This window comes from Chinchilla lanigera, unplaced genomic scaffold (assembly GCF_000276665.1).
Source record: "Chinchilla lanigera isolate Chin_1 unplaced genomic scaffold, ChiLan1.0 scaffold00044, whole genome shotgun sequence".
Lineage (NCBI taxonomy): Eukaryota > Metazoa > Chordata > Mammalia > Rodentia > Chinchillidae > Chinchilla > Chinchilla lanigera.
The window spans coordinates 17,980,408-18,003,657 of record NW_004955445.1 but is presented as its reverse complement, the minus strand read 5'-3'; the positions used below and the strand labels follow the sequence as shown (position 1 = coordinate 18,003,657).

The 23,250-nt window shown below is 43.6% G+C and overlaps 1 protein-coding gene across 1 annotated transcript in view; it reads left to right on the top strand.

Moving 5' to 3' along the window:
- The window catches only part of Actr5 (ARP5 actin-related protein 5 homolog (yeast)), a 32,557-nt gene extending 20,868 nt beyond the window's left edge, over window positions 1-11,689 (top strand). The window contains exons 6-9 of the mRNA XM_005392530.2: window positions 4,005-4,121; window positions 4,765-4,904; window positions 5,946-6,078; window positions 11,098-11,689. Coding sequence (XP_005392587.1) covers window positions 4,005-4,121; window positions 4,765-4,904; window positions 5,946-6,078; window positions 11,098-11,352 — 645 coding nt within the window. The 3' untranslated portion in view covers window positions 11,353-11,689. The remainder of the gene's footprint in view (window positions 1-4,004; window positions 4,122-4,764; window positions 4,905-5,945; window positions 6,079-11,097) is intronic.
- Window positions 11,690-23,250: the final 11,561 nt, after the last annotated feature.

Sequence of the window (23,250 nt, the reverse complement as noted above, 5' to 3'; positions counted from 1 at the left end):
GGGCAATCTCAAACCTGTTGAAGCTGCTTATCTATGAGTCACAAGAAGCCTTATTTTTACATTTCCACAACATGAAGCTCACTTTTGTAGCATGGGCTCCTGGCTGGAGGCTCTCCATAGTCCCTGTTCCCAGCCTTGTGTTCCCTACCTTCGTTGATAGGCTGCAGACTGTGCAAGAACAGTAGCTGCTCATAAGCATGCTTATTATAGAGCAGATTCTGAGCTAGGCTTACTAGATATCAGCTTTATTGGATCACTACCATTTAGGGAAGAAGGGGCATTTGTTAGCAACTCATTCCCACATAGCATCCCACAAAAGCTTCCCTCAAGTCACTGTGCCTTTGTGTTTCTTTTCCCAGGCTTTGGGCTTGTGTTTTGTTGACTTGTCCCTTTTCCATTCTGGATTCCCTAAGGATAAGGCTCATGCTTCAGAGCTACAGTTTATGCAGATCCAGGATCATTTTGTCTCTGTTACATACTTACCTTATTTAGTTCTTACTGTGTTTAACATGTCAGTAGGACATGAGTTTTTTTACACCAGAGAGGTACCCTGAAGTCACAGGCTGGTAAAGGATATCAGATTTAAAAAGGAAAAGGTAATTGTGAAGGTGTGATTCCTGAGCAATTGGGGAGCTAGGTTTTCCTTTTGTTTATTTCTCTGCATTTGTTACATGGTATGATTCAGTTACTTCTCTACTCACAGGTACTTTCTAGTACTCAGTTTGTTTTGTGCTCTGGGAACACACAGCAGATCTCTTTGGCCTTAGGGAGATTTTGAAATGTTATGCTTCAAAAGATTTCTCCATGTACAGATTTGATGTTCTGATCTGTCTTCAGAGTTGTAATGATGAGTCAGCGTTTTGGGGGGTACTGGAAATTGAACTCAGAACTGTAGGGACTTGGTGGTCTCGGTGGTGCCTGGGAGAAAACAGTGAGGGGATTTAGAAAATAAAGACAAGAGACAAAAGCTGGGGTCAGGTGGAGGCCTCTTACCTATTCGGCAAGAAGACTGAACAGCAACAGTAGGGGCGTTTATTTATACCCTTGCCAAGTTAGTATCAGGAGACACAAGGTTGCCTAGCGACTAATGACTAAAATTGTCCAGGCCGGATGTTTTTCTCAAGACTGAGGTAGCTTGACCGCTTTAGGCACTCTGGCCTTGTCTTGCTTCCATACATATAACCAATTTCCAGCTTCAGCGGCTTCCAGCAAGGACCTTGTGCTTGCCAGGCAGGTGCTGTGCCACTGAGCTATATCCTCAGCCCCAGTCAGCATTTATTGAAGGTAATTGTTAGTGATTAGAGCCAGTTATAGTCACACTTACGGGATGGATTTGACCATGACATTCGCTAACTAGTTCTACCTTTCAAAAAGTATTTGTAGTATTTTCAGCAACATAATTCACTTAGAATGAAGTGAATGGATGTGTGGTATGTGGACCTAAATTCATATTCATATTGAAACTCTACTTAAGCAGTAGTGGCTGGATTGGATTAGTGTGGCTGGGAAGTTGCAGTGTTTCCTAACAGTTTTTCCTGCAGACAGATCTGTTGTGATCCTTGCTGACTGAAGTCATTCCTGTGAGGTGTTGTAAAGGAGCAGGCTTTGTTAGCATTCTTAAAGAAGTATTTAAACTGGAGGGTGGTTGTTTGCTTTTCATAGCTACAAGCACAGCATGAGAGGGCAGAAGGGGGAGAACAGAGTTTTAGAGCATCATTATTTGTTGGAAAACACAGTGGGCCAAATAGAGAAAGTTCTCTGGTGTGCTTTGGCAAACTCACCCTGTTCAGTTTGAAAGGAACAGTCGTATTAGTGTTCCTGAATACCACACGGTACATGCGGTTTGCTGGCAAGCCCTCAGGGAGGGAAGCCAGCCGTGGTAGAGAAATCTCTTCTCTGTTGGATCCATGTTCTGTGTATTGAAATTACCACCCGTGTTCCTCTCTGTGAATCGTATGCATTGTGATAAGTAAACATTGTTTAGTCATCTCTAGTAAAACTAAGAAATTATCTTATTTGTAACATGGCATGCTTTTGCATATAGCTAGACAGAAGTGAATGATAAAATTTTCATTGTAAATGAAGAAGTCTCTTAGAATCCAAAGTTTTATAATCTTCCGTATTCTGGAGAAATTTGAAGGTGGATCTCAGGGACCCAGCACGTAGTACCAGGTACAATATGTTAGTGGGACTCCAGAGATGCACAGGTGACTGAGATACAGTTCCTGCCCTCCTGGGTACCCCCAAAAGGGAGGGGGATGTAGAGAACCATACTTGGCTATGATGAAGCGTATCAGATATGTGGTGGTTGTGTGGGGATACAGGTGGATTTTTGAAGTGGGCTCTGGTGGAAGAATGCTGATGTCCTTTCACGACTGTCCTCGGAACTTGTTTGGCAGCATTACCCGATACTCGTTGGTTGGACTCATCATGAGCTCCTGCTGAGACTGGAGGGGAGGAAACTATCGAAAGTCCCACTTGCAAGGGAGTGTCTCCTTCATGGGGGAAGGAGAGCAGAGTGGTCTGCATAGGGTGGGACCTAGTGCTTTGCCCATTATTGCTTAGAGGTCACAGGTTTTGTCTGTAGTTATTTCAAATTCACAGACACCATTTGTTTATTTTCACCCTAGTAACACAGCCGAGTTATTATAGGGGCCATATGACTTACATGTTTGAAAGGAGGGAAGGATTGTTCAGTGCTCACCTGATGCTGCCCCAGGGTTGATACTGCCACAGGTTCATGCCTTGCTTAAAGCTGGGAAGCAGAGCATACCTTGCCGGCGGTGCCACGACCTGTGTGTCTGTGGCTGACGTTCAGAGCTGGATCAACTGCCTCCAGATGCTGACCGCCCTGTTACAGCACCCTGCCTCCTGAGTGTTCTTGGAGAAAGGGAGGTTTGGTGAGACACCTAGTCCTCTCTTGGGACCCCTCTGGGGGTCTTTTCTGAAGTGCTGGAGTTAGTGCCAAGCTCGAATTGGCACAGGCACTTCCAGGGTCAGGCTTCCTCTCTCGTGAGGATTGCTGAGTGTCTTCCAAATCACAGGCTGTGAGCTGCAAGGGGAATGTGCTTTCATATCCCTGCTTGGGCAGAGAAACCTGTCACTGATGTCAGCAGCTCTTTCTGCTGCAAGTAAAATCTCTTGCTAATCTCTTTTCCTCTACTGTGACCTTGGGCTAGATTCTTGCCACTCCCAAAGCCCCAGTTGTCTCCTTGCGCTCAGACTCCTGATTTCTAGGATCCCAGTGTAAGGCTGAGAAGAGACCTTGGAGCTAAGCAATTCTGTCACCTGCCAGCTTTCCACCATTTAGTCATGTGATGTGACCTTGGCTGGGTTACTTCCCCTGCCTGAGCCACAGCATCCCCACTTGAGAGATGTAGAAATGCCTTCTCCTGTGTGGATTGTGTAAGTAGCAGGAGTCCCTCCCCTGTGCCTGATTTGGTATTGAATTAGTGGGACTTGCTGGTAAAGGACTAATTTTTAAGACCATTAGTGTTACCACCTATATTTATTTATTTATTTATTATTTTTTTTGGAACTGGAAATTGAGCCCAGGACCTTGTGCTTGCTAGGCAGGCGCCGTGCCACTGAGCTATATCCCCGGCCTGGCACCTATATTTATTGATCATAAAGAGATGTATTTAATTTGTGGTAGTCTAGCTCCTCTGTAGGACACCCATGGTCGTACCCTGTCCCCTGGAGTTGTGTGTGTGACGGTGTCACTGGTGCATGCAGCTCATCTTCCATGAGCTTAGAATTGGCTCCATCAGAAGGCTTCAGAGGAGCCAGAAATGGGTGAGGCTTATATATAAGTAGGAAAGGTTTTTCAGGCTGTTCATGTGTGTTCTGTCTTTTTTTTTAATAGTTTAGAAAATATTTGTAGTTTTTATGTAAGCTTTTGAAACATTAGGCAAGATCCTAATTTATTATCATGACAGTGAATTGATAGAACTAAAGCTTGCCGGGAGTCCAAGTGTGTTTATTCTGTTCTATTCTGTGCTTAGACCCCTGACCTGGAGCAGCTGGAGCCGTCTCTGGAAGATGTGGAAAGCATGAATGATTTTGAGCCCTTGTTTTCTGAGGAAGCACCTGAAGTAGAGAAGCCCATCACCACTGTCCAGGTTTGATTCCTGCTGCTGTGTCATGTGCACACTTGGAAGCTGCTTCTTTAGGAATATCTGTTTTAAGTCCCAGTTATAGTTTCTAGAAAAGATACTTACAGTGTGAGTCAGTGATTTTTCCCTGTGACTGATTGAGGTTCCTATACCACAGTCTGTGAACCTGGGAGAAACTTTTTACCTAACAAACTTCAGGAAGAGTTGGAGTCTTTAGATCTGCAAACTGGTGTTCAGTGGTTTTGTTTACATTGAAGCCAGTGTACTTAATCGTCCTCGGGGTGTCTGTTCCTGTGGTTACAGCAGCCTGACCTGAGGCTCCCAGGGGAGAGAGTTCTTGCTGTGCAGAGACCAGGAGGGCTAAACCAGGCACTGGGTAGAGACATGGTCTTTCCTGCTGACGTAATACGTGAAGTCCCTTCGTGCAATTTGGGGACCATGGCACAGTGCAGTGTGGGACTTTATAGTTCAAAGGTTGGGTGAAGGTAGAAAACTGAATCTGCAAGTCCAGGGAGTTGAGGAGAGCTATTCAGGTGTGAATAGAAGACAGAAACTATACTGGTTTAAGAAATGCAGTTTGAGAATACTGGCGGCTGGGATGGTTGTCATTATGTTCTAAAAATCTCTCTTAAACCTTGGGTTTTTAAAGCCCGTGTTTAACTTGGCAGCATATCATCAGCTGTTTGTTGGGACAGAAAGAATTCGAGCTCCAGAAATTATTTTCCAGCCATCTCTCATAGGAGAAGATCAGGCGGGGATAGCAGAGACTCTTCAGTACATTCTGGACAGGTGAGGAAAAGACACTTCTTTCCCATGTACCAGCTTGAGCCATTTCCTTGAGTTTCGCATTGAAAAGATTTGATGGTTGGGTCCTGGGGAGTCGGCCTAGCTCTTCTCATTGTTTTGCTGTACTCAGATATTCTTTCAGGGTGCAGTAAATTTTAGCAGTATAGTAACGTGTGCTGGCTTTTATGTAAAACTTCACATTATTAAAGACTAGTGATTTTAAATCCCCTAAAATACTGCAGTGCTTATGAACATTTTTTTCCCTTCTTGTGGTTATTGTATTTATACAAGAGTTTACATTTCTCTAAGAGTGCCCCCTCCACCCGCTTGTTTCCAAGAGTGAGTTTGTGTAATTCAACTGGACAAGTAGGGAGCAATTTTCTAGTGCTCTGGCTACTTTTGGTTATGATAGGATGGAAATGAAAAATCCACCTAGCAAGGAAAAACTCTTTTTGTTGCTTCTCTGTTTGAGTGGCTTTGAGCTTTTTCTTAATAATGGGTGGGAACATGATTAAGCCTGCATAACCAAGGTGTTAAAAAGAAACTGAGTGTGGTAGCACATCCTGGTAGGTCCAGCTACTCGGCCCGGCATGAGGAATTAATAGAGGCCAGAGGTGGAGACCGGCCTGAGCAGTACAGCAAGATCCCATTTTAAAAACAAAACAAAAAAGGGACAGATGGAAAGATGAACCTTCAACCCAAAGGGGAGGCAGAACTTCTTGGAATGATGAAAATATATCTTGGTTGTAGTCATGGTTCCTGAGGGATATAAATGTGTCAGCCTTTAGCTGATGTGTGGAAATTATAATCTATAAAGTTGATTTTTAAAAGACATATGAAAGCACAAACATTCTAATCATGTTAAGGAAATGGATTAACCAGATTAAGGTTTTGACTAGATAATTGGAAATACTAGACTGACATTCTATAGGGATGTGAATAAAAAGTGAAAGAGTTTTTTGTTAACTTTTTGAGTACATGTCTTCTGTTTTGTGCCACCTGTAATCTTTAAATATTTAAGTCAGAAGGTCATTTTTCTCCTAGGTACTCAAAAGATACTCAGGAGAGGCTGGTCCAGAACGTTTTCCTTACTGGCGGGAACGTGATGTACCCTGGAATGAAAGCCAGAATCGAGAAGGAGCTGCTGGAGATGAGACCCTTCCAGTCTTCCTTCCAGGTACTGACTGTTCTTCAGCTGACCATTTGGAGAATACTGTTAGTAGTGTTTTGATTTAATTGTTTTTTGACTTTTGAAAGGTAAAAATGTAAATAAGAAAAATTACTATATAACCCATCATTCAGAGATATCCACTGTAGACATTTTTTGTTGCTTTCTAGTCTTTAATCTACATTTAGTTGTTGAAGCAGAATCAGAATTGTGTTTTGCATACTACTATTTTTTAATTGAAAAAGATTTGCATAAGTATACGTTAGATTTTTTTTTTTTTTGTACCGGGAATTGAACTCAGGACCTTGCACTTGCCAGGCAGGCGCTGTGCCGCTGAGCCATCTTCCTGGGCCCAGAGTATACACTGAGAATGTCATTTTTCCTATCTCCAGGCAGACTGTCCATCATGAGTTTAATGTGCATTTGAGAGTGTATTGCTTTCTTACTTGAGTTTTCATAACCTGTCATGAACATTTTCCCATGTCATTGTTTTGAAATACTGTACTTGAATGACTACCATATGAATACTCTACAAGTTACCTACCAATCAATTTCTTGATTACCAAGAACTGTGGTCTGGGCTGGGCACTGTGGAGATGCTGATTTGATGTCCTAGACACAGCCCCTAGTGGCAAGGGGCCACTTCACTGTCTGTGGAATAGCAGTCTTGGCCATGGTGACCCAGGGCACAGTGGACATGCAGGATGGGCACATGGCAGTCTCCACTGGCATGCACAGGAGGCTTGGAACAGAATCTTCTAAGAGGTGTAGGTATTTGCCATCTACACTGTGTGGAGTGGGGTTGGAGAGGGCATTCTGGAGAGTAGGGATAGAGTGAGCAAAGGTACAGATTAAGAACTTGTTGAGGGCAGGAGAAGGGACTGAGTGTGGCTGGAGCATGCGGCTACTAAACAGGGTGGAGTCCGAGAAGATGGAGAGGTCAGCAGGGTACACAGGGTGCAAAGCCTGTCGTTCTGTTCAGAAGCTTGGCCTTGATCTCCTGTGCTGCATGATGTTTTATATGTTCGGCATGTGAGCTTTGAGCTTTGGTCCTGACTGCATCACCACTCCTACTGCTTTTGCTGAGCCTCAGTCTTGGTGGTTAGAAGGGGGTGATCCTAGTGCCTGTTGCCAGGATTCATTGTCCTGGATATCGGGTGCTGAGCACAGGACCTGTGTATATAATCCCTCAGTAGTAAGCTGATACTACCCCTCAAAGAACTGCAGGTATGGTTTACTGGGAGGACTCCCCAACGTCAGTGTATTGTCATACATACCTGTGACTTATGACATCAAAAAGATGAAGAATAAGACCAGCAAAGAGACTACATGCAGGCTTCCAGACACTTCTCGCAGTAGAGTTGCACAGGACACACTTAATTCTTCCATTAAGTTGAGTCAGTACATGAAATGTTAGGCAAGAGCATCCTTGAAAAACTTAAGCAGAGTGTTTTGATTTGGGAGATTGATCAGGTAGGTGCTCCCTTCCCTGCCTGGAGTGCACTGACATTCTGCGTGTGCGGAAGAAAAGCAGGTGGTCAGTGTAGACTGCGTTGTACAGCAGGCACAGGTGCCCCTCTTCTCTGGTAATGATGAAAACCCTGCTGATGCCTGCGAGGACCTGCTTTGTAAACAAGCTCTTCTAGGATATGTGGTGGGTCTGCTGTGTTAACTCTTCTTTGCACAACTGTTTTCTTTAGGCCATGAGGGACCATGCAGGAGTAAGGGAGTCATGTGATAGATTCACATTTTAAGAAGATACTTTTGACACTGGTGTAGAAAATGGAGTAACACGGGCCGGGGACATAGCTCAGCCGCAAAAGCACTTTCCTGGCAAGCGCAAGGTCATGAGTTCAATTCCCAGTACCAGAAAAAAACAACAAAGACAAACAACTGTCACCTTTCAAAAAAAAAAGTAGGGCTGGGGATTTAGCTCAGTGGCGTAAGTGCCAGCCTGGCAAGTGCAAGGTTGTGAGTTTGAGCCCCGGTACCACCACAAAAAAAGAAAAAAAGCAAAAAAAAAAAAGAAAACAGAGTATCACAAAAAATATTGAAAGCAGGAGACCAGGTGGGAGACTGCTCCCCAGCCTTTGGGATCCAGCCCTCGTTCCTATCTGCTCAGCAGTTTACGTGGTCCCTTATGATGTGACCTTGAATAACCCTTTGTCAGTATCACTCCCATCCTGTGATTCAGCCATGGTGAGCTGCTGTTATTCCTCAGACTTGCCATGTTTTCTTGCCCTAGGGCCTTTGCACTTGCTGGTTCTCTTTGCATAGAGTACTTTTCCTAGCTTATTCCAGTTTTCATTTTACTTCCTCCAGGAAGCCTGTCCTATCTTCATATTGCTTACCAGGCTCTCCTCCATTAGGGAAGGAGGTGAGGTTTGCTTCTATCCCTTGATATCCTCTCATTTGTAACTGCATAGGAAATAAGAAGGCAGGGCTGGGGATATAGCTTAGTGGCATAAATGCCTGCCTGGCAAGTGCAAAGTCCTGAGTTTGATTCACGGTACTAAAAAAAAAGGAAATAAGGCAGTAGCAGAGGAAAAGGAAAGGAAGGAGGTGACTAGGGGGAGATAAAAGGGAGTGTGACTGGTTGTAGTTTCACACACCTGTAATCTTAGCACTCTGGGAGGCTGAGGCAGGAGAATTACAAGCTTAGACCCGGCCTGGGAATCTTAGTGAGCTATAGAGACCCTGTCTCAAAATGAAAAAAGCTAGGGATATAGCTCATTGCATTGGGTTCAATCCTTGTTTTGTTTTTTGGTTTTTTTTTTCTGGTACTGGGAATCGAACTCACGACTTTGTGCATGCCAGGCAGGTGCTGTGCTGCTGAGCTAAATCCCCAGCCCCTGGGCTCAATCCTTAGAACCACAATCAAAGCCAGGCGTGGTGGTGCACGCCTGTAATCCCAGCACTTGAGAGGCTGAGGCAGGAGGATCGTTGCGAGTTCGAGGCCAGCCTGGGCTACAAAGTGAACTGCATAGAGGGATCCTGTCTCAAAAAGACAAAAAAAAGAAAAATAAACAAAGAACCACAATAAATGAGCTGCTGTTATTAAATAAAATGTAATAGATTTTTTAAAAGGGAGTATAATGTTCAGAACTGGTAATAGGTTGGATTTGGGGAGAGGATTTGGACTTAAGCAAAGTCCCAAGGTTTATATGGAGCATCTAGGTTGGTAAATGCCTGTTCACTGACTGGAGTGGGAACTGTGGGAGAAGGAGCAGGCTAAAGGGGGAAGTAAATTCTGCTGCAGGGAAGTAAATTCTGCTGCAGGTTTGCAGAGGAACGTAAAGGAAGAAGAGTGCCAGACGTAGCTGCCAAGTGCCCAGAAGTGGGGAGAGTAGATTCGCATCCCCGCACCAGTGCAGCGGGACACTCTTTGGGAGAGCCAGTGACGTCAGGATCATGAGAAGCCATAAATGACGGCAGCCTTTAGGGGCAGTTGGTGCACAGAGGATGCCCATGACGGAGTAAGAAAGGGGCGTCAGTGCTGAAGCAGAGCGATGTTCTGAGGTGTCAGCAGGGGCCCAACTCCGGCTGGCAGGGCTCACAGGGTGAAGCCATGGTACCTCGCCTCTCCCCCACTTGCCCGCTCCCTTTGGCTTGCTAATGTGACTCATTAGCCTGAGTTCCTAATTCAGATGAAGTAGCAGCAACGGCCCAGCCATACAAACTGTAGATTCTGTGTGAGCTTTAGAAGGCAGAGAACCCCAGGACGCACCCAGCTTTTACTCTCTTTCTTAACAAGAATAGTTTGTGGGGCTGGAGGCGTAGCTCAGTGGTGCAGTTTGTGCAACATGCAGAAGGCCCTGAGTTCAATTCCCCAGAGTAAGGGTTATTTCTCTTTAATAGCAAAACACTAAAGTATTACTAAAATATCAGACAATACAAATAAGCAAAAAATTTTTTGTAATTTTAGCCTCTGTGAGCAGTTATTTTTACATATTTTTTCAGGTCATTTTCTTCTGTGTATGATTTTTACCAGAAGATTGTTGATAGCTCATTTTATAGCCTCCCCTTGTTTTTTTTCTTTTTTTTTTTTACTTTCTGATTATTGTGACAGTTTTTATCAATAGGTACATTTCTAATGTATCTTTGTTATGGCTGTGTACTAATCTGTTATTAACTGCATGTTTTACTGCATGTCTTATTATAGAAACGATAACCACATTTATTGACTACTCTGTACCAGGCAGAATACCACTTGCCTTGTTCTCTCATCAGCTTGTCCTCGGCTGGAGTTCCAGGATATCGACTTCTCTCATGTTATCCAGTCTTATGAAAAGACCCTTTGCAGAAGTCCCTCGCTGTGTGGCTGCCAGGCACTTTGGTCCCTGTTCTCTTCTTGTGCTTGCTGATTCTGTTTTGTGTGTGGCCTGTTCTTTCAGAGTTTCTGAGACAACTTGGAACTCCTGTGGTTGATGGAGGGAGGCAAGAGGTGGTGGAGAGTGAGGCATCTGAACCCTGAAAACAGGAGGCCCTGATTTGAGCTTGAGTGTTTCCCTCAGTGGTCAGACTTATAGGGGGACCCTCGCTGGACTGCCATTCCCCAAGCTGCGCCAATCAGAGAGCAGTGGCAACTAAGCAGTGGCAGCAACATCACAAAGAATGCGCCAATAACCCAGCTGTCATTTCTCCCATGGCGCCTTTGCTGCCATGGCCAGAGCTGCCTTGCATCACCCACCACCTCTCTTCTCCTGATACTCGTGGTTGGCAGCATTGTGAAGCAGGAGGCCAGGCAGCTGGTCCCTCTGACCCAGAATGGCAGGACTTGCATTGGGAAAAGCACCATCTGTTCTATGAGGTCATGCCTGGGGGAATATTCCTGCTTGTTGTGGGAGTCGGGACAGGCACTCAGCTTAGCTGGGAGGGTGCAGAGACAGTCCTGTGACATCTTGGAGTTAAGTGGATCCCTCCTGTGTGTGTTCCTGAGGACAGAGTTAGAGGACTGTAGCTGAGCCTGCTGGATATTTCTGCCTGGTGCCTGAAGCCCTTCGAGTGAGCACTCACTTCTTGTTTCAGGTTCAGCTCGCCTCAAACCCTGTGCTGGATGCCTGGTGTGGTGCTCGTGACTGGGCCTTGGACCACTTGGATGACGTTGAAGCCTGGGTCACCAGGAAAGACTATGAAGAAAAGGGAGGAGAGTACTTCAAGGAGCATTGTGCCTCAAACATCTATGTCCCCATCCGCCTGCCCAAACAGGCCTCACGAGCCTCAGAAGCCCCAGCATCTGGCAAAGGCCCAGGGGCCAGTGGAAGCGGCACGGGGGAGGCCTAGCCCTCTGGAGAGCAGCCCTGCACACACTGCCCTTGGGCCACAGCGGCACCGTGATGGGACAGTGACTCTGCTAGGTGTATCCAGCACAAGTGGTCACAAGCGGCTACAAAGTAGATGTCTCTGAGGGAGAACAGAGAGCCATTGCTGTAGGAAAGGACTTGGAGTGGCCTTTTGCCATCTGTGGAACTAAGCGTGCATGAGCTGTGGCTTCAATTTCCCACAACAGTAAGGGGAGACAGGTGGAGGCCAGAGGTGTGCAGAAGGCACAAGACTTATTCTTACTGTGTTGTAAAGCCGTTTGCTTTGAAAACCATTAAAAAGATCTCAGTGTACTTAATTGTATTCTTCTGAATTTATTCAGAAGTAGTATGAATGCCCAGCAGCGGGAGGCATTTCGTGTGTAAGTCATGTTTGTGCCATAGAAGCAGCCACTTCCCCGCTTCTCTTGCTTCCCTTCACCAGTAAGAGGATGTAAGAGAAAAAGCCCAGAGAAAGTCCGCAGCTTATAGGCGCTTTGCTACCTACAGACCTGCCTGGTGCCGCCTTCTGAATAGGCAGAAATGAGGTCATGGCCCAGCTTTAGTTGATACTGCTTTGTTTGTTGGAAACTTTTCTATATGCTTATTTCTGCCTCTGTGAATTTGTTGGCTTCTTAACTTTTTCAGGCTTTTCTGAAGAGTGTAGTAGGCTGAAGGTTCACTCTGTTGCCTTGGCAGTTCGTCCGTAATCTCACATTTCCCATACCGTTACAGCTTCATCTTAAATGGACAAATCACCCTTCTTTTTTACAGAGATTGCTTGGAAAGAGTTTTAAATGTCAGACACACCCAAGCATTGAGCCCAGGAGGCCCCTGAACAGCTGATACTGTCATAGAATCTGTGCATTTAGACCCCATGGAGCCTCTCGCACCCCTTTACATGAGATGTGCTTGTAGCATAGTACAGGAAAGGGCTGTGTCCACTGCCCACTGGAAGTAGCCAGAGCCCAACGCCACGAGTGGAGAGTGCTGATGACCACAGGGAGTGTGACCTGGTGATACCTAGATTTTAGATTTTGGGCTCCAAGACTGAGAAATACAGTTTTAAGTACCGAGCTTATGATCATTTCTTACATCAGCCCTTGGACACAAGTACAGATGGCCAAATGGAGCCAGAGTGAATCAGTTAAACCATAGGGAAAGGGAACTGCTTGCTTGTAGAATGGAGGAGTCCACACAGTGACAGGGCCCGGAAACATCAGCAAAGGGAAGCTGGCATGGGCAGTGAAGGAAGCAGAGGGAAATGGCTTGGAATAGCTCCTCATGTCCTCCTTCCCCATCCTCAGCAGTCACCCTCCTGTTCTCTGCTTCTGTGAGTTTGATTAAAGATACCTCAGGAAAGTGGAATGTCTAATCCTGCTCTGTAACCAGCTTACTTCACTTGGCATAATGTCCTGCAAGTTCATCCAGGTCATCACAGAGGGCAGGATTCCTTTTGTGCAGCTGAATAGCATCTTTATGACTGTATCACATTTTCTTTATCCGTTCATCTATTGATGGACATTTAAGTTGCTTCTGTGTCTTGGCTATTGTGAATAATGCTTCAGTGAATGCAGGAATACAGATCTTTTTGAGATTTTATCCCTTTATCTGTATACCCAAAAGTAAGATTGTTAAATCATGTGGTAGTTATATTTTTTGAGGATCTTCTATACTGTTTTCCATTGCATCTGGATTTCTACAAAATGTATCGTATAGCATTCCAGTTTATTCACATTCTACCAATATTATTTTCTGTTCTCCTAAATTGTTTTTTATTTGTTTGTTTTTGAGGCAGGATCTCACTATGTAGCCCAGCCTGGCCTCAAACTTGTGGCAGTCTTCCTGCCTCAATTTGCTGAGTGCTGATATTACAGGCATGCACCACCACACCCAGCTGTTTGGTTTTGGTTTTGATTTTTCAAAATGGTAAGACTAATAGGTTTTGCTTTCCTTTTCTGTGATGGCAAATGATATTGGGCATCATTTTGTGTACATGTATGTCTTCTGTAGAGAAATGTCTATTAAAGTCCTTTGCCCAATTTTTAATTGGGTTATTGGTCTTTGTTGAGTTGTAGAAGTTCTTTATATATTCTAGATATTAATCCCTTGTCAGATACATGCCTTGAAAATACTTTCTCTTCTAGGTTACCTTTTCATTCATTTTATTCTCTTTTATTCTGCAGGAATTTTTAAATGTACTATAGTCCTATTTTTATTTTTGCTGCTGTTACCTGTGCTTTAGTCATATCCAAAAAATTGCCAGTCTGATATAATGAACGTTTTTCCTTCTATTTTCTCCTGGGGATTTTATAGTTTCAGGTCTTTTGTTTAAGTCTTGTCAACAACATTAAATTTTATATTGAAGAAAAAAGGAACAAAATTAATATACTGATAATTCAGAACTTTCCTCCTTGCAAAGGAAAATACCTGAATATAAACACTGTAAAGACACACAGTAAGATTAGGAAAATTCACTCAACAGTGTCAGATCCTAGTAAAACCATTAGGGGTATAGATCAGTGGTAGAGTGTATGTGTGGCATACACAAGACCCTGGGTTTGATTCTCAGTGCTGCAAAAACAAAAGAAAAAGAGATCTCTGGGTCCCTAGGAAAAGGATTAAAATAGCTTACGCAAGAAAAAATTTCGATGACAAACTAGACTTTTTTTTGACATTTTTCCCCCAAGAGAAAGAGCATCAGTTTTTAACAGATATCCATTACTAAATAGTAAAAGAACTTGAATAGTTAGCAGAAATGGTAAAATAGATAAGGTTGTTTGAAGAATAGCACAAGCAGAGCTTAGTGCTACATACCTGTAATCCCAGCATTCAGGGAGGCTGAACCAGGAGGATTACAAGTTTGAGCCCAGCTTGGGTGACTGAGACGATGGCTCAAAAAAGGGCTAGGGTGTAGCTTAGTGTGAAGCTTAGCAGTTCAATTCCCAGGATGAAGAGGGGCAGGGCAGAAATTTAAAACTAGAAAACCTGATTGACAATAGAGAAAGCACAAATACTTAGGGAAATAAAAGAGATCATCTACTTTGCATAACTCTGTAAATACATTGGAAAATATAGATGAAATAACCAAATCTCTGGAAAAATGTTACTTAACCAAAACTGACCCTCACAGAGATAAAGTAAAAACAGATTTATTTCTATTGAACAACTCAAAAGTATCCTAGAGCTGCCCCTTCTCTTCACCTAAAAGCTCCAGGCCCACTTGGGACACAGAGTTCTATTAGCCTTGAAGACACTCACTGTTCTTGAAGCTTCTTCAGACTGTAGGAAACCAGTCACAGACTATTTGAATGTAGGGAGTGTGATGTTTATTATCCAGATCTTATAGATTGTATGCACAGGAAAACTGGATCAATCTCAAAAATATCAATGAAGAAAACAGTTATTTTCAAACAACCCACCAGCACATTAAAAAATAATACATCATGACCAAGTGGATTTTTATTCCAGGAATGCAAGTATATTCACCAGCACCAAAAAATCTCAGAGGCTTAATTATTTCTTCTGCTGTGTGTCAAATGTCACCATGGTGAGCAGTGGGTGGGAAGCACTGTGCCATACACTCCTCTGGCCACCATCTGTGATGCAACCCTCTCAGCACAAAGCAGAGAGGGAGTATCAAGGGTTGAGAGTCCTGGGTCCCAAATGTTCCACTCAGAAGTGACACATGCCACACCTACTCCTTTCACTGGCCAAAGCAAATCTTGGGGTCATGTTCAATTCCTTAGAATTACACTTTACTTTCTTGTTATGCCTGTGTGTGTTATTTTTTAGTACTAGCTCTAGGGATAGGGATGACTACATCCTTAGTGCATTATATAGTCAGCCTTGAAGTAATTGGGTAATGCTTCACGGGCAGTATAAGAATGGAAGCATATAGAGCTGCCTTTCCACCATTGACGCTTCTTGCTGTTGTCATGTGTTTTACTGTTACGTATGTTATAAAACCCATCACATGTTAATATTTTTATTTAGTAGTCTTCTAGAGGAATCCAAAGAGAGAGTCTTTGAGTTTACTTACACTGACTCATCCAGGAAGGAGAGAGAGGAGGAAGGACATTTTCTTGGCTGGTCTCTGACCCAGACGTTCTTCTCAGGAAGGTTTCATAGGATGAGGGAGGGGCTTTCATCTTGTGACCCGTACCTATCTGAGAAAGCTTTTGGAAATATTCCAGAGGAGACAGAGTGGGGTTCTCTTTGGAGTCACTGCTCAGCCTGGACAGTCTGGCTCAGTAAGATCAAGAGATGAATTCTGTAGCCTGGCACTTTCCAACCTGTGTAGTGTTGTTTTGCTTTTTCTCGGATTTTGAGACAGGGTCTCACTATGTAGCCCAGGCTGGCCTTGAACTTGCTATGTAGCCCAGGCTGGCCTTGCATCAGACTCCTGCCTCAGCCTCCCGAGTGCTGGGATTACAGGTGTGCGCCACCACACCTGGCTCATTGTGTAGCATTTTAATGAATACCTATACAGGAATATACATTATTTTCTTGCCAGCTTTTGCCAGCTGGGGGAACCAGCTGGGTTGCCAGGGTTTGAGATTGATGGGAACTCACCTTCCTGAACAAACTTCAGCTTTGGTGCTCAGGTGTGGAGATACAACACTTTACCTGCTGGTTACTTCCTGGCAAGGGGCATTTCAGCTATTTGCACTGAATTTCATCACAAGTGTTAATCATCTGTGAAGCTTTACAACTGGACCAGTTATAGCTATGCCAGATGATCGCTAACAGAAAAGAACATTACTGGTGTGTGGGCAATGAGGTGCTTTTGTTGCTAGTGATTCTGCTGCCTTCTGAGAAGGTATTCTCACATGCTAGAGTGTGTATCCTCCTGAGATTATGAAGCTAGCTGGAAGAGCATTTGAAAGGCCCCCAAAGGGCAAGGAAAACCTGCCCTCTTTCTTGACAGTTTTTCTGGACATTGTGGACATGACAGTAAGGAAGCTCTTAGAGTACTGCTGAGATGCCCTAGAAAGTGTGGGGACACACCAGTCACACCTGTAATCCAAGCACCCCCTCAGCATGGGATCAGGGCCAGCAAACAGGTCCTCTTGTGCCATCTGGTGGCTTTCTGGAGAGTGCCACAGGGACAGGGCTGCAAAATCTTACAGCTTTTCTGAATTCGGGTCTGATTTTGAAGAAGGGCCAAGGTAAAAGAGCTATGAGAGGAGCAGGCTTGGATGATGGAGGAAAGAGCAGAGATGTAGCTTGGGAAGCGAAGCACCTCAGCTCCGAGCTACAGAGGCACCGTCTTGGAACCTGTATTGGCTGTTCCATATTCTGAGTCTGAGTTCTCAGCCTGCTCTTTGTCTCTGTGCGGTCTAATGGCATTTCGGTACTTGGCCTGAGTGACAAGAAAGACAGAAACTTCCCCTGAAGATTTGGGAAAGAACAACTCCTGAGAGCATCGCAGAGCTGGCTGGAAACCTGTTAGTGTTAAGTGGAGAGCATGTCCTGTTCTGGCTCTGGCACAAGTGTCATAGGAAGCAAGAGAATCTTTTGAGCCATCTGAGTTTCAGGGAAAACCATCTCTGTGTTTGAATTGGTACCCTTGCTTAATTGTATGTTGCCCTGATAATAATTTTTCCATGGAAGGCTGTGTGTGTGTGTGTGTGTGTGTGTGTGTGTGTGTGTGTGTGTGTGTGTTTTAATGAAGGTACAAAGTTTTTGTATTGGCCAGAAGAGATTTGAAAGTTTATTCTTCCTTCTCTTAGACCCATGGTGGCGAACCTATGGCAGGCATGCTGCAGCTGGCTGTCTTTATCACTGAAAGCTCCAAAAGGTTCGCCATCACTGTCCTAGACTATGGACTGTGATTTCCATAAAACTGAGTTTGAAAGTCTTTGTCTCAGTTTAATTTGACAATATGTGTTTTGTATATTTGACTTGGAAGTTGTGTTTATTTTAAATGATTACAAAACTAACTTCAGTCCAAATAAGAGCTCAATCCTTAAAAGTAAAGTAAAATAAATGAACTGAATTATGCATCAAGTTGTTAGCTTATATAGAGAGGACTTATTTTAAGTGACTTTAAGTAGGTGACTTTATTTTAAGTTACATTTTTCACAGTTGTCCAGAAAAAATAGCAGTTGAATGTACATCTTTAGTGGGATATATTTTAAGAACAAAAAGAAATGCAAAGAAGTTTTACTGTTTTCAGTAACTATGTTTTTCATAATAGCATTGGTGTCGTTATTCTGAAGATATAAATATATGTGTCTATATATTCAGGTAGTTATTTTAATGTTTGAAGCCAAGATTTTCAACATAACAGGCTAAAAAACATAAAGTCAAACTTAAATAAAAATTCTGTAGTCCCAATTTTGAACTGCAAATGTCAACATGAACACATGATGTATTTTGTCTGTTTTTTTTTCTTAAAGTTAATGTTTTTGCAATACTAGAGGTTGAATCCAGGGTCATACTCACGTTAAGCAAGTGCTATATTGCTGAGCTAAATCGCGGCTTTTTAAAAATATTTTGAGACAGAGTGTCACTAACTTGCTCAGGTTGGGTTTGAATTCAGTCTTCTGAGTAGCTGAGATTATGGGTGCCAGGCTTTTTTCTCTTAAAAATACTAATTTCTCAGCTGAAATACATATAAAAATAGTGGGCAGCCTGCAACAAGGAACCTCCCTACTGCCCACATTGTAGCCTTTCTGTACCATTTCCCACAGGAAGGAGCCAGTACCCCTCAGAGAAGTAAGTGGCTGTTTTCAGATGAGCCTGGGTATCATGTTGTATCACAAGTGAAGGAAAGACTCTTCAAGACTTTTGGGGTCAGATCAAAAGAACTCAGAAGCCAACTTGCCAAGGCTCCCATGGGCCCAGGCATGGACAATTTGAGGATCAGAAGGAATAAAGAAGAATTGAAAACCATTAAAATCCATGCATTCACCACTGGTTAGTTTTGGCAGATGATGGAGAATCAGCTCATAGTTCTGAAACTAATAAATGAAGGAAGGAAAAAGCAGGCATAGGTCCTGCCTTCCCTGGGACAGCCTACCCCATGATAACCAAGCAAATCATAAGTGAAAGTTTTTAGAGGATTCTAGCTGATTAATGAAGAAGGAATGATGGAATGGAACCATTTTAAATCCTAATGAAATAATGGCAAGAGACAGTGATAGTCAATGACAGCAGAAGCCATTCAGTGAAAAGTTGAAGGGGATACTTATAGGGGAAGGGTGTTCTATGCCTCTCTGATGGGATGCGATGTGATTCTGAACATACATGAAGTGTTCCTATGGAGCCTCTAGGTTTAACTGCTGGCTTAATGGAAAAACGGGATGAAGAAACACTGAATAAACTAGGTTCCAGTAGAAAGCAAATGGTAGGCTTAGGTCAGGATAATTACAGGAGGGTTTATTTACAAAGATAGAGGCAGGTGTAGAGGATGGCGTAGGATCCTGGGATGATGGACAGAGAAACCTTTACCAGTAGCAGGGAGAAGTTACTTAAACCGGGAAGGAGAAGACATTTTATAGAGCAACTATCTTGAGAGGAACAGTCGTCTTCGTTAAGGGGCATAGCCAAACTGGAGCTGGCTTTGTGGATGGGGCCACAGAAGTAAACAGCCTGACCTCATTCTGCTCTCTCCCTTCCATTCCTCCCAGAGCTCCCTGTTGTCTAGCCCAACTCAGGTGGTTCCCTTAGGTCACCCTCCTAGGGAAATATGAGGGGAATGCTATTATCAAGAATGCAGAAAATGCTCCAGGGCGAATAATCTTTCTTTCCCATCAAATAAATTGTCAAGAGGGGAAAAAAAGCGAAGATGTAAATTAGAAGAAATTTAAGAATCTGACACAAAATATGAACCTTGTTTGGATCCTGATTCTAATAAATCAGGTAGTTTTGTTGTTGTTACTGTAATTAAAAAAAAAACAAAACTTTGGATGTAATCTCAGAAATGTAAGCACTGGATATCTGATGATACGAAAGAGGTATTGCTCATTTTAAAAAGACGTGATCTTTGTGGTTATGGGGGGGGAGTGAATGAGCTTGTTTTGTAGAGATGTGTACTGCTGATGAAAAGGTGTTTTGGATTTGCTCCAGTCAGATGGGATGACAGGGGAGTAGTGTGGGGGGCTGTAGCTGAAATGACTAGGTGTTGCTTGTTATTGAATATGGGGGAGTAGAATCGAGGCTCAGTACACTTCTCTCTGCTTTTGTACGTGTTTGAAATTTTCCATTTAAAAGGAAACAGCAACACTCTTGTCTGCTCTTGTCTTGTTTATTAAATAGTGATGTGTCTTGGACATTGCTCAGTATCGGTGTATAGAGAGCTGCTTCATTCTTTTTAAAGTACAAATTGAGCACCCTTAATATGAAAATTTGAGTCCAAAATGCACCAAAATTGAAACTTTTTGAGCACCAACATGATGCCACAAGTGGACAAATTCCACACTCCCACTGTCGGGCTAGACCCCGACTAGCAACTGAGACCACGAAGACAGGTAAGATCGAAGCAAACAGCGATGTCTTTATTTCAGGTTGGGTGCAACCTGACCAAGGGTGAGAAAACCATTGGCCCCGAACAAAGGAAGGGGGCCTACTTTATAGACTATTTTAGGTATGGGAGGGGAACTTGCACTGAGGAAGGTGGAAAATTTAAGTTTCTCAGGGGTGATTGGTGGGACTGGTGCCTCTAGGGGAAAGAAGTGCAGGAGGACATAAGCATGTTGCTGATTTACAGCGTGGCATTCTGTAGACTGACGAGGTTTCCTATAAGCCTGAGAACTAGGCCTGGCAACCATCCTGATAAACAGATTTACTTTAGTCTCTTGAGCTGAGTGAGGGGCTTTCTGTTTGAATAGACTGACTCTCAGAGTTTTTTCTCTTCAAGTTGGGTGGGGTACAGTGTGAGGGACCTAACACTGACCTCCTGTGATATATCCCAGTCAAAACCCAAAAAGCACTAAAAATATCATAGAATTCCCTGCAGGGTATGTGTATAAGGCTTATATGAAACATAAGTGAAATTCACCTTCAGACTTGGGTCCCCTCCCGAAGATCTCATGTATATGAAAATATTCCCAAACTTGAAAAGATCTGAAATCTGGAATACCTCTGGTCACAAGGATTTCAGACAAGGGACCCTCCATCTCTATGCCTACATATGTCACAAACACGATTAACACTGCAGGTGCAATCAGCACACCTGTGACATTATACACAAAATTTTACCCAAATATGTAGCAGATACTTCATAGTATAACAACACACCTTGAAGCTCATTCCACATCAATACAAAGGAAGCTTCTACATTTTTTCTTTAATTAATAAGTTGTCCAATGGGTAATGAATTCATGAGGTTCTAAAAAACCATCTTCCAACCCTTTGCCCTTTTATATAAGAAATGTAAACATTTTCCCATGATGAGTACTGCTTCTCTAACTTTGGTGAGGTATATTTCCCTGAAAAATCGTCCTACGTCCTCAAATATTTTAAAATTGTTTTCAGATTTCATGTCATATTTATTCATTATGAGGTAATGAAAAAAGTCTGATGTTTTGTGTGGGGAGCTGCTGCTGAAGCTGGAGATCGATCAAGGCCAGCCTCAAGAATACAGCGCCTGAGGCAAGCCGGGTGGATGAGCTTTTAGGCAGAGAGGTTTCTTGTGATAGTCAACCTCCCAAGTGTATAAATAAATGCGCTGCTGCCCTTGGAGCTCTTTCCTCCTTCTCTTCCTCCTTCTTTCTTCCCATCAGGAGAGAGGGCTCCATACGGCCTCAGTTTTCTGTATTCTGACTCTTGTCCTTTTTTCCTCCATCCTCCCACTGTCTTCACCCTGGGAACACGGAGAGCTGTGCGGGACACAGCATTTGACACCTGAACAGAGACCCAGGGAGCGAGGACACATATTGGATAACAGGTAAGAGGAGACGTCTAGCTGTGTGCACATAAAGAGAGAAATAGGTTTAAGAGAAGCCAAAGAAATAGGCATAGGAGGAGCCAAAGAGAAAGGTGTATGGATTTTATCGAGTGTTAAACATGAGGCAAGTAGGTTGTCAAGAACAACAAATTATATACAAATCCTTGTTCCATTATGGATTCCTGTATGTACTTTTCTTTTGTGGACCTGGATCAGGGAGTGTTTCAATAGTTGTATACCTGTTGAGACAACCACAGAAGATTCTGCTTGGAGCACTATTTTAAAACCAAGACCGGAGCAGACAGCCCCATCTATAGCGCTTGAACCATCTAGCTTGGCTCAGCCAGATAAGGAAGGAACCGTGGAGGGCAAAAAAGACCTTTCTCCACTAGAGGAGCGTTTCACTGCAGCTGCAGCTTCACGGCTGTCCAAGGTAAAACCGATAACATTAACTGCATCACAAGTGGCAGCTTCCACCTCTTCAGCTCAGAGAAACTGCTACGTCTCTGGTTGAAACTTTCCCCTTTTAGGGAGTAGAATCATTCTCTCTTTCTCCCTTGCAACTGACATTAAAAGAAGCCAGTGGACTGGGGAGTCCATGGAGGGATTTCAACATATCTACCCTGTTGTTGAACTCCAAATCCTTAATAATCCAGGACAGGTGAGATGTCTTCATGGAGCTGTACCTTTTAAGACCCTAAGAGAATTAAAACAAGTTACTGCTACCTGTGGCACCACAGCCCCTTTTACCCTAGGTTTAATAGAGCTTATAGTACAGCAAGTTATGACCCCAAATGATTGGAAGGGAATAGCTACAGCATGTTTAAATCCGGGGGATTATTTATTGTAGAAGGAAAATTTTTTGAATTGTGCAAGGATCAGGCCTTTCACAGTGCTGCCCACTGCATAGCTATTACAAAAGATAGTTAACTGGAGAAGGTGCCTTTGTTGCCACAAATAATCAACTAACTTTTGAATTGCAAGTATATGAACAAATTAAAATAGCTGCTGAAAGAGGTTGGAGGGAACTTCCCTCAAAGGGTGACATGTCCCTTAATCTGACCTCTTTCCACCAGAGTCCCGATGAACCTTTTCAGGATTGTGTGGCATGCCTATTGCAGGCTAGTGAGAGGACTGTTAGCAATTCAGAGGCTAACAAATTAATTGTTCAACAATTGGCCATTGAAAATGCAAATGAATGGTTATGAGACCCTAAAAAACAGGCTATGCTGTCTGAGATGATTCGGATTTGTGCGGACATTGGCCCCTCATCCCTACAAGGGGCTGCCTCGGCAGCAGCTGTCACTCAGGCTGTTCACCCACAGCCTGGAGGAAAAGGAAGCAGCAAGGTTACTTGGTTCAGCTGTGGAGGCAGGGGACATTTTGCTCAAAATTGTTTTGCTGCACCAATAAGGGCAACACAGCCATTATTCATCCCTTCAGCAAAACCTCCTAGTATCTGTACAAAGTGTGGATGAGGATATCATTGGGCAAATGAGTGTAGATCCAGAACTGATGTGGAAGGCTGATCTGTTCTGGGAAACTTCCAGTGGGACCTGCCATGGCCCTGGCAGACAGTGAGGAAACTTTCCCTAAGTCCTTACCAAGCCTACCCTCCAGCACCAAGCACATTTCTGACCTCTAGCAAGCAACAAAAGACAGCAGAGGCTTGGACCTCAGTCCCTCCTCCAGATTTGTACTATCTCCTGAAATGGGACCCCACGCTATTCCTACTGGAGTTTATGGACCTTTGTCTCTAGGCCGCAGCAGTCTCACTTTAAAGGGTCTCCAGGTTTTGCTTGGTGTGATCAACCCTGATTATACAGGGGAAATCAAAGTTATGGTTCAAAGTATTGAACACACTCTTCAAGTCACCCCAGACTCTCATGTTGCTCAGTTGGCTGTTCTTCCTTTGACAAAAATGGGAAAATCTATAAATAAGGAAAGAGGACCCAAGGGTTTTGGGTCTTTGGATGCTTTTTGGAT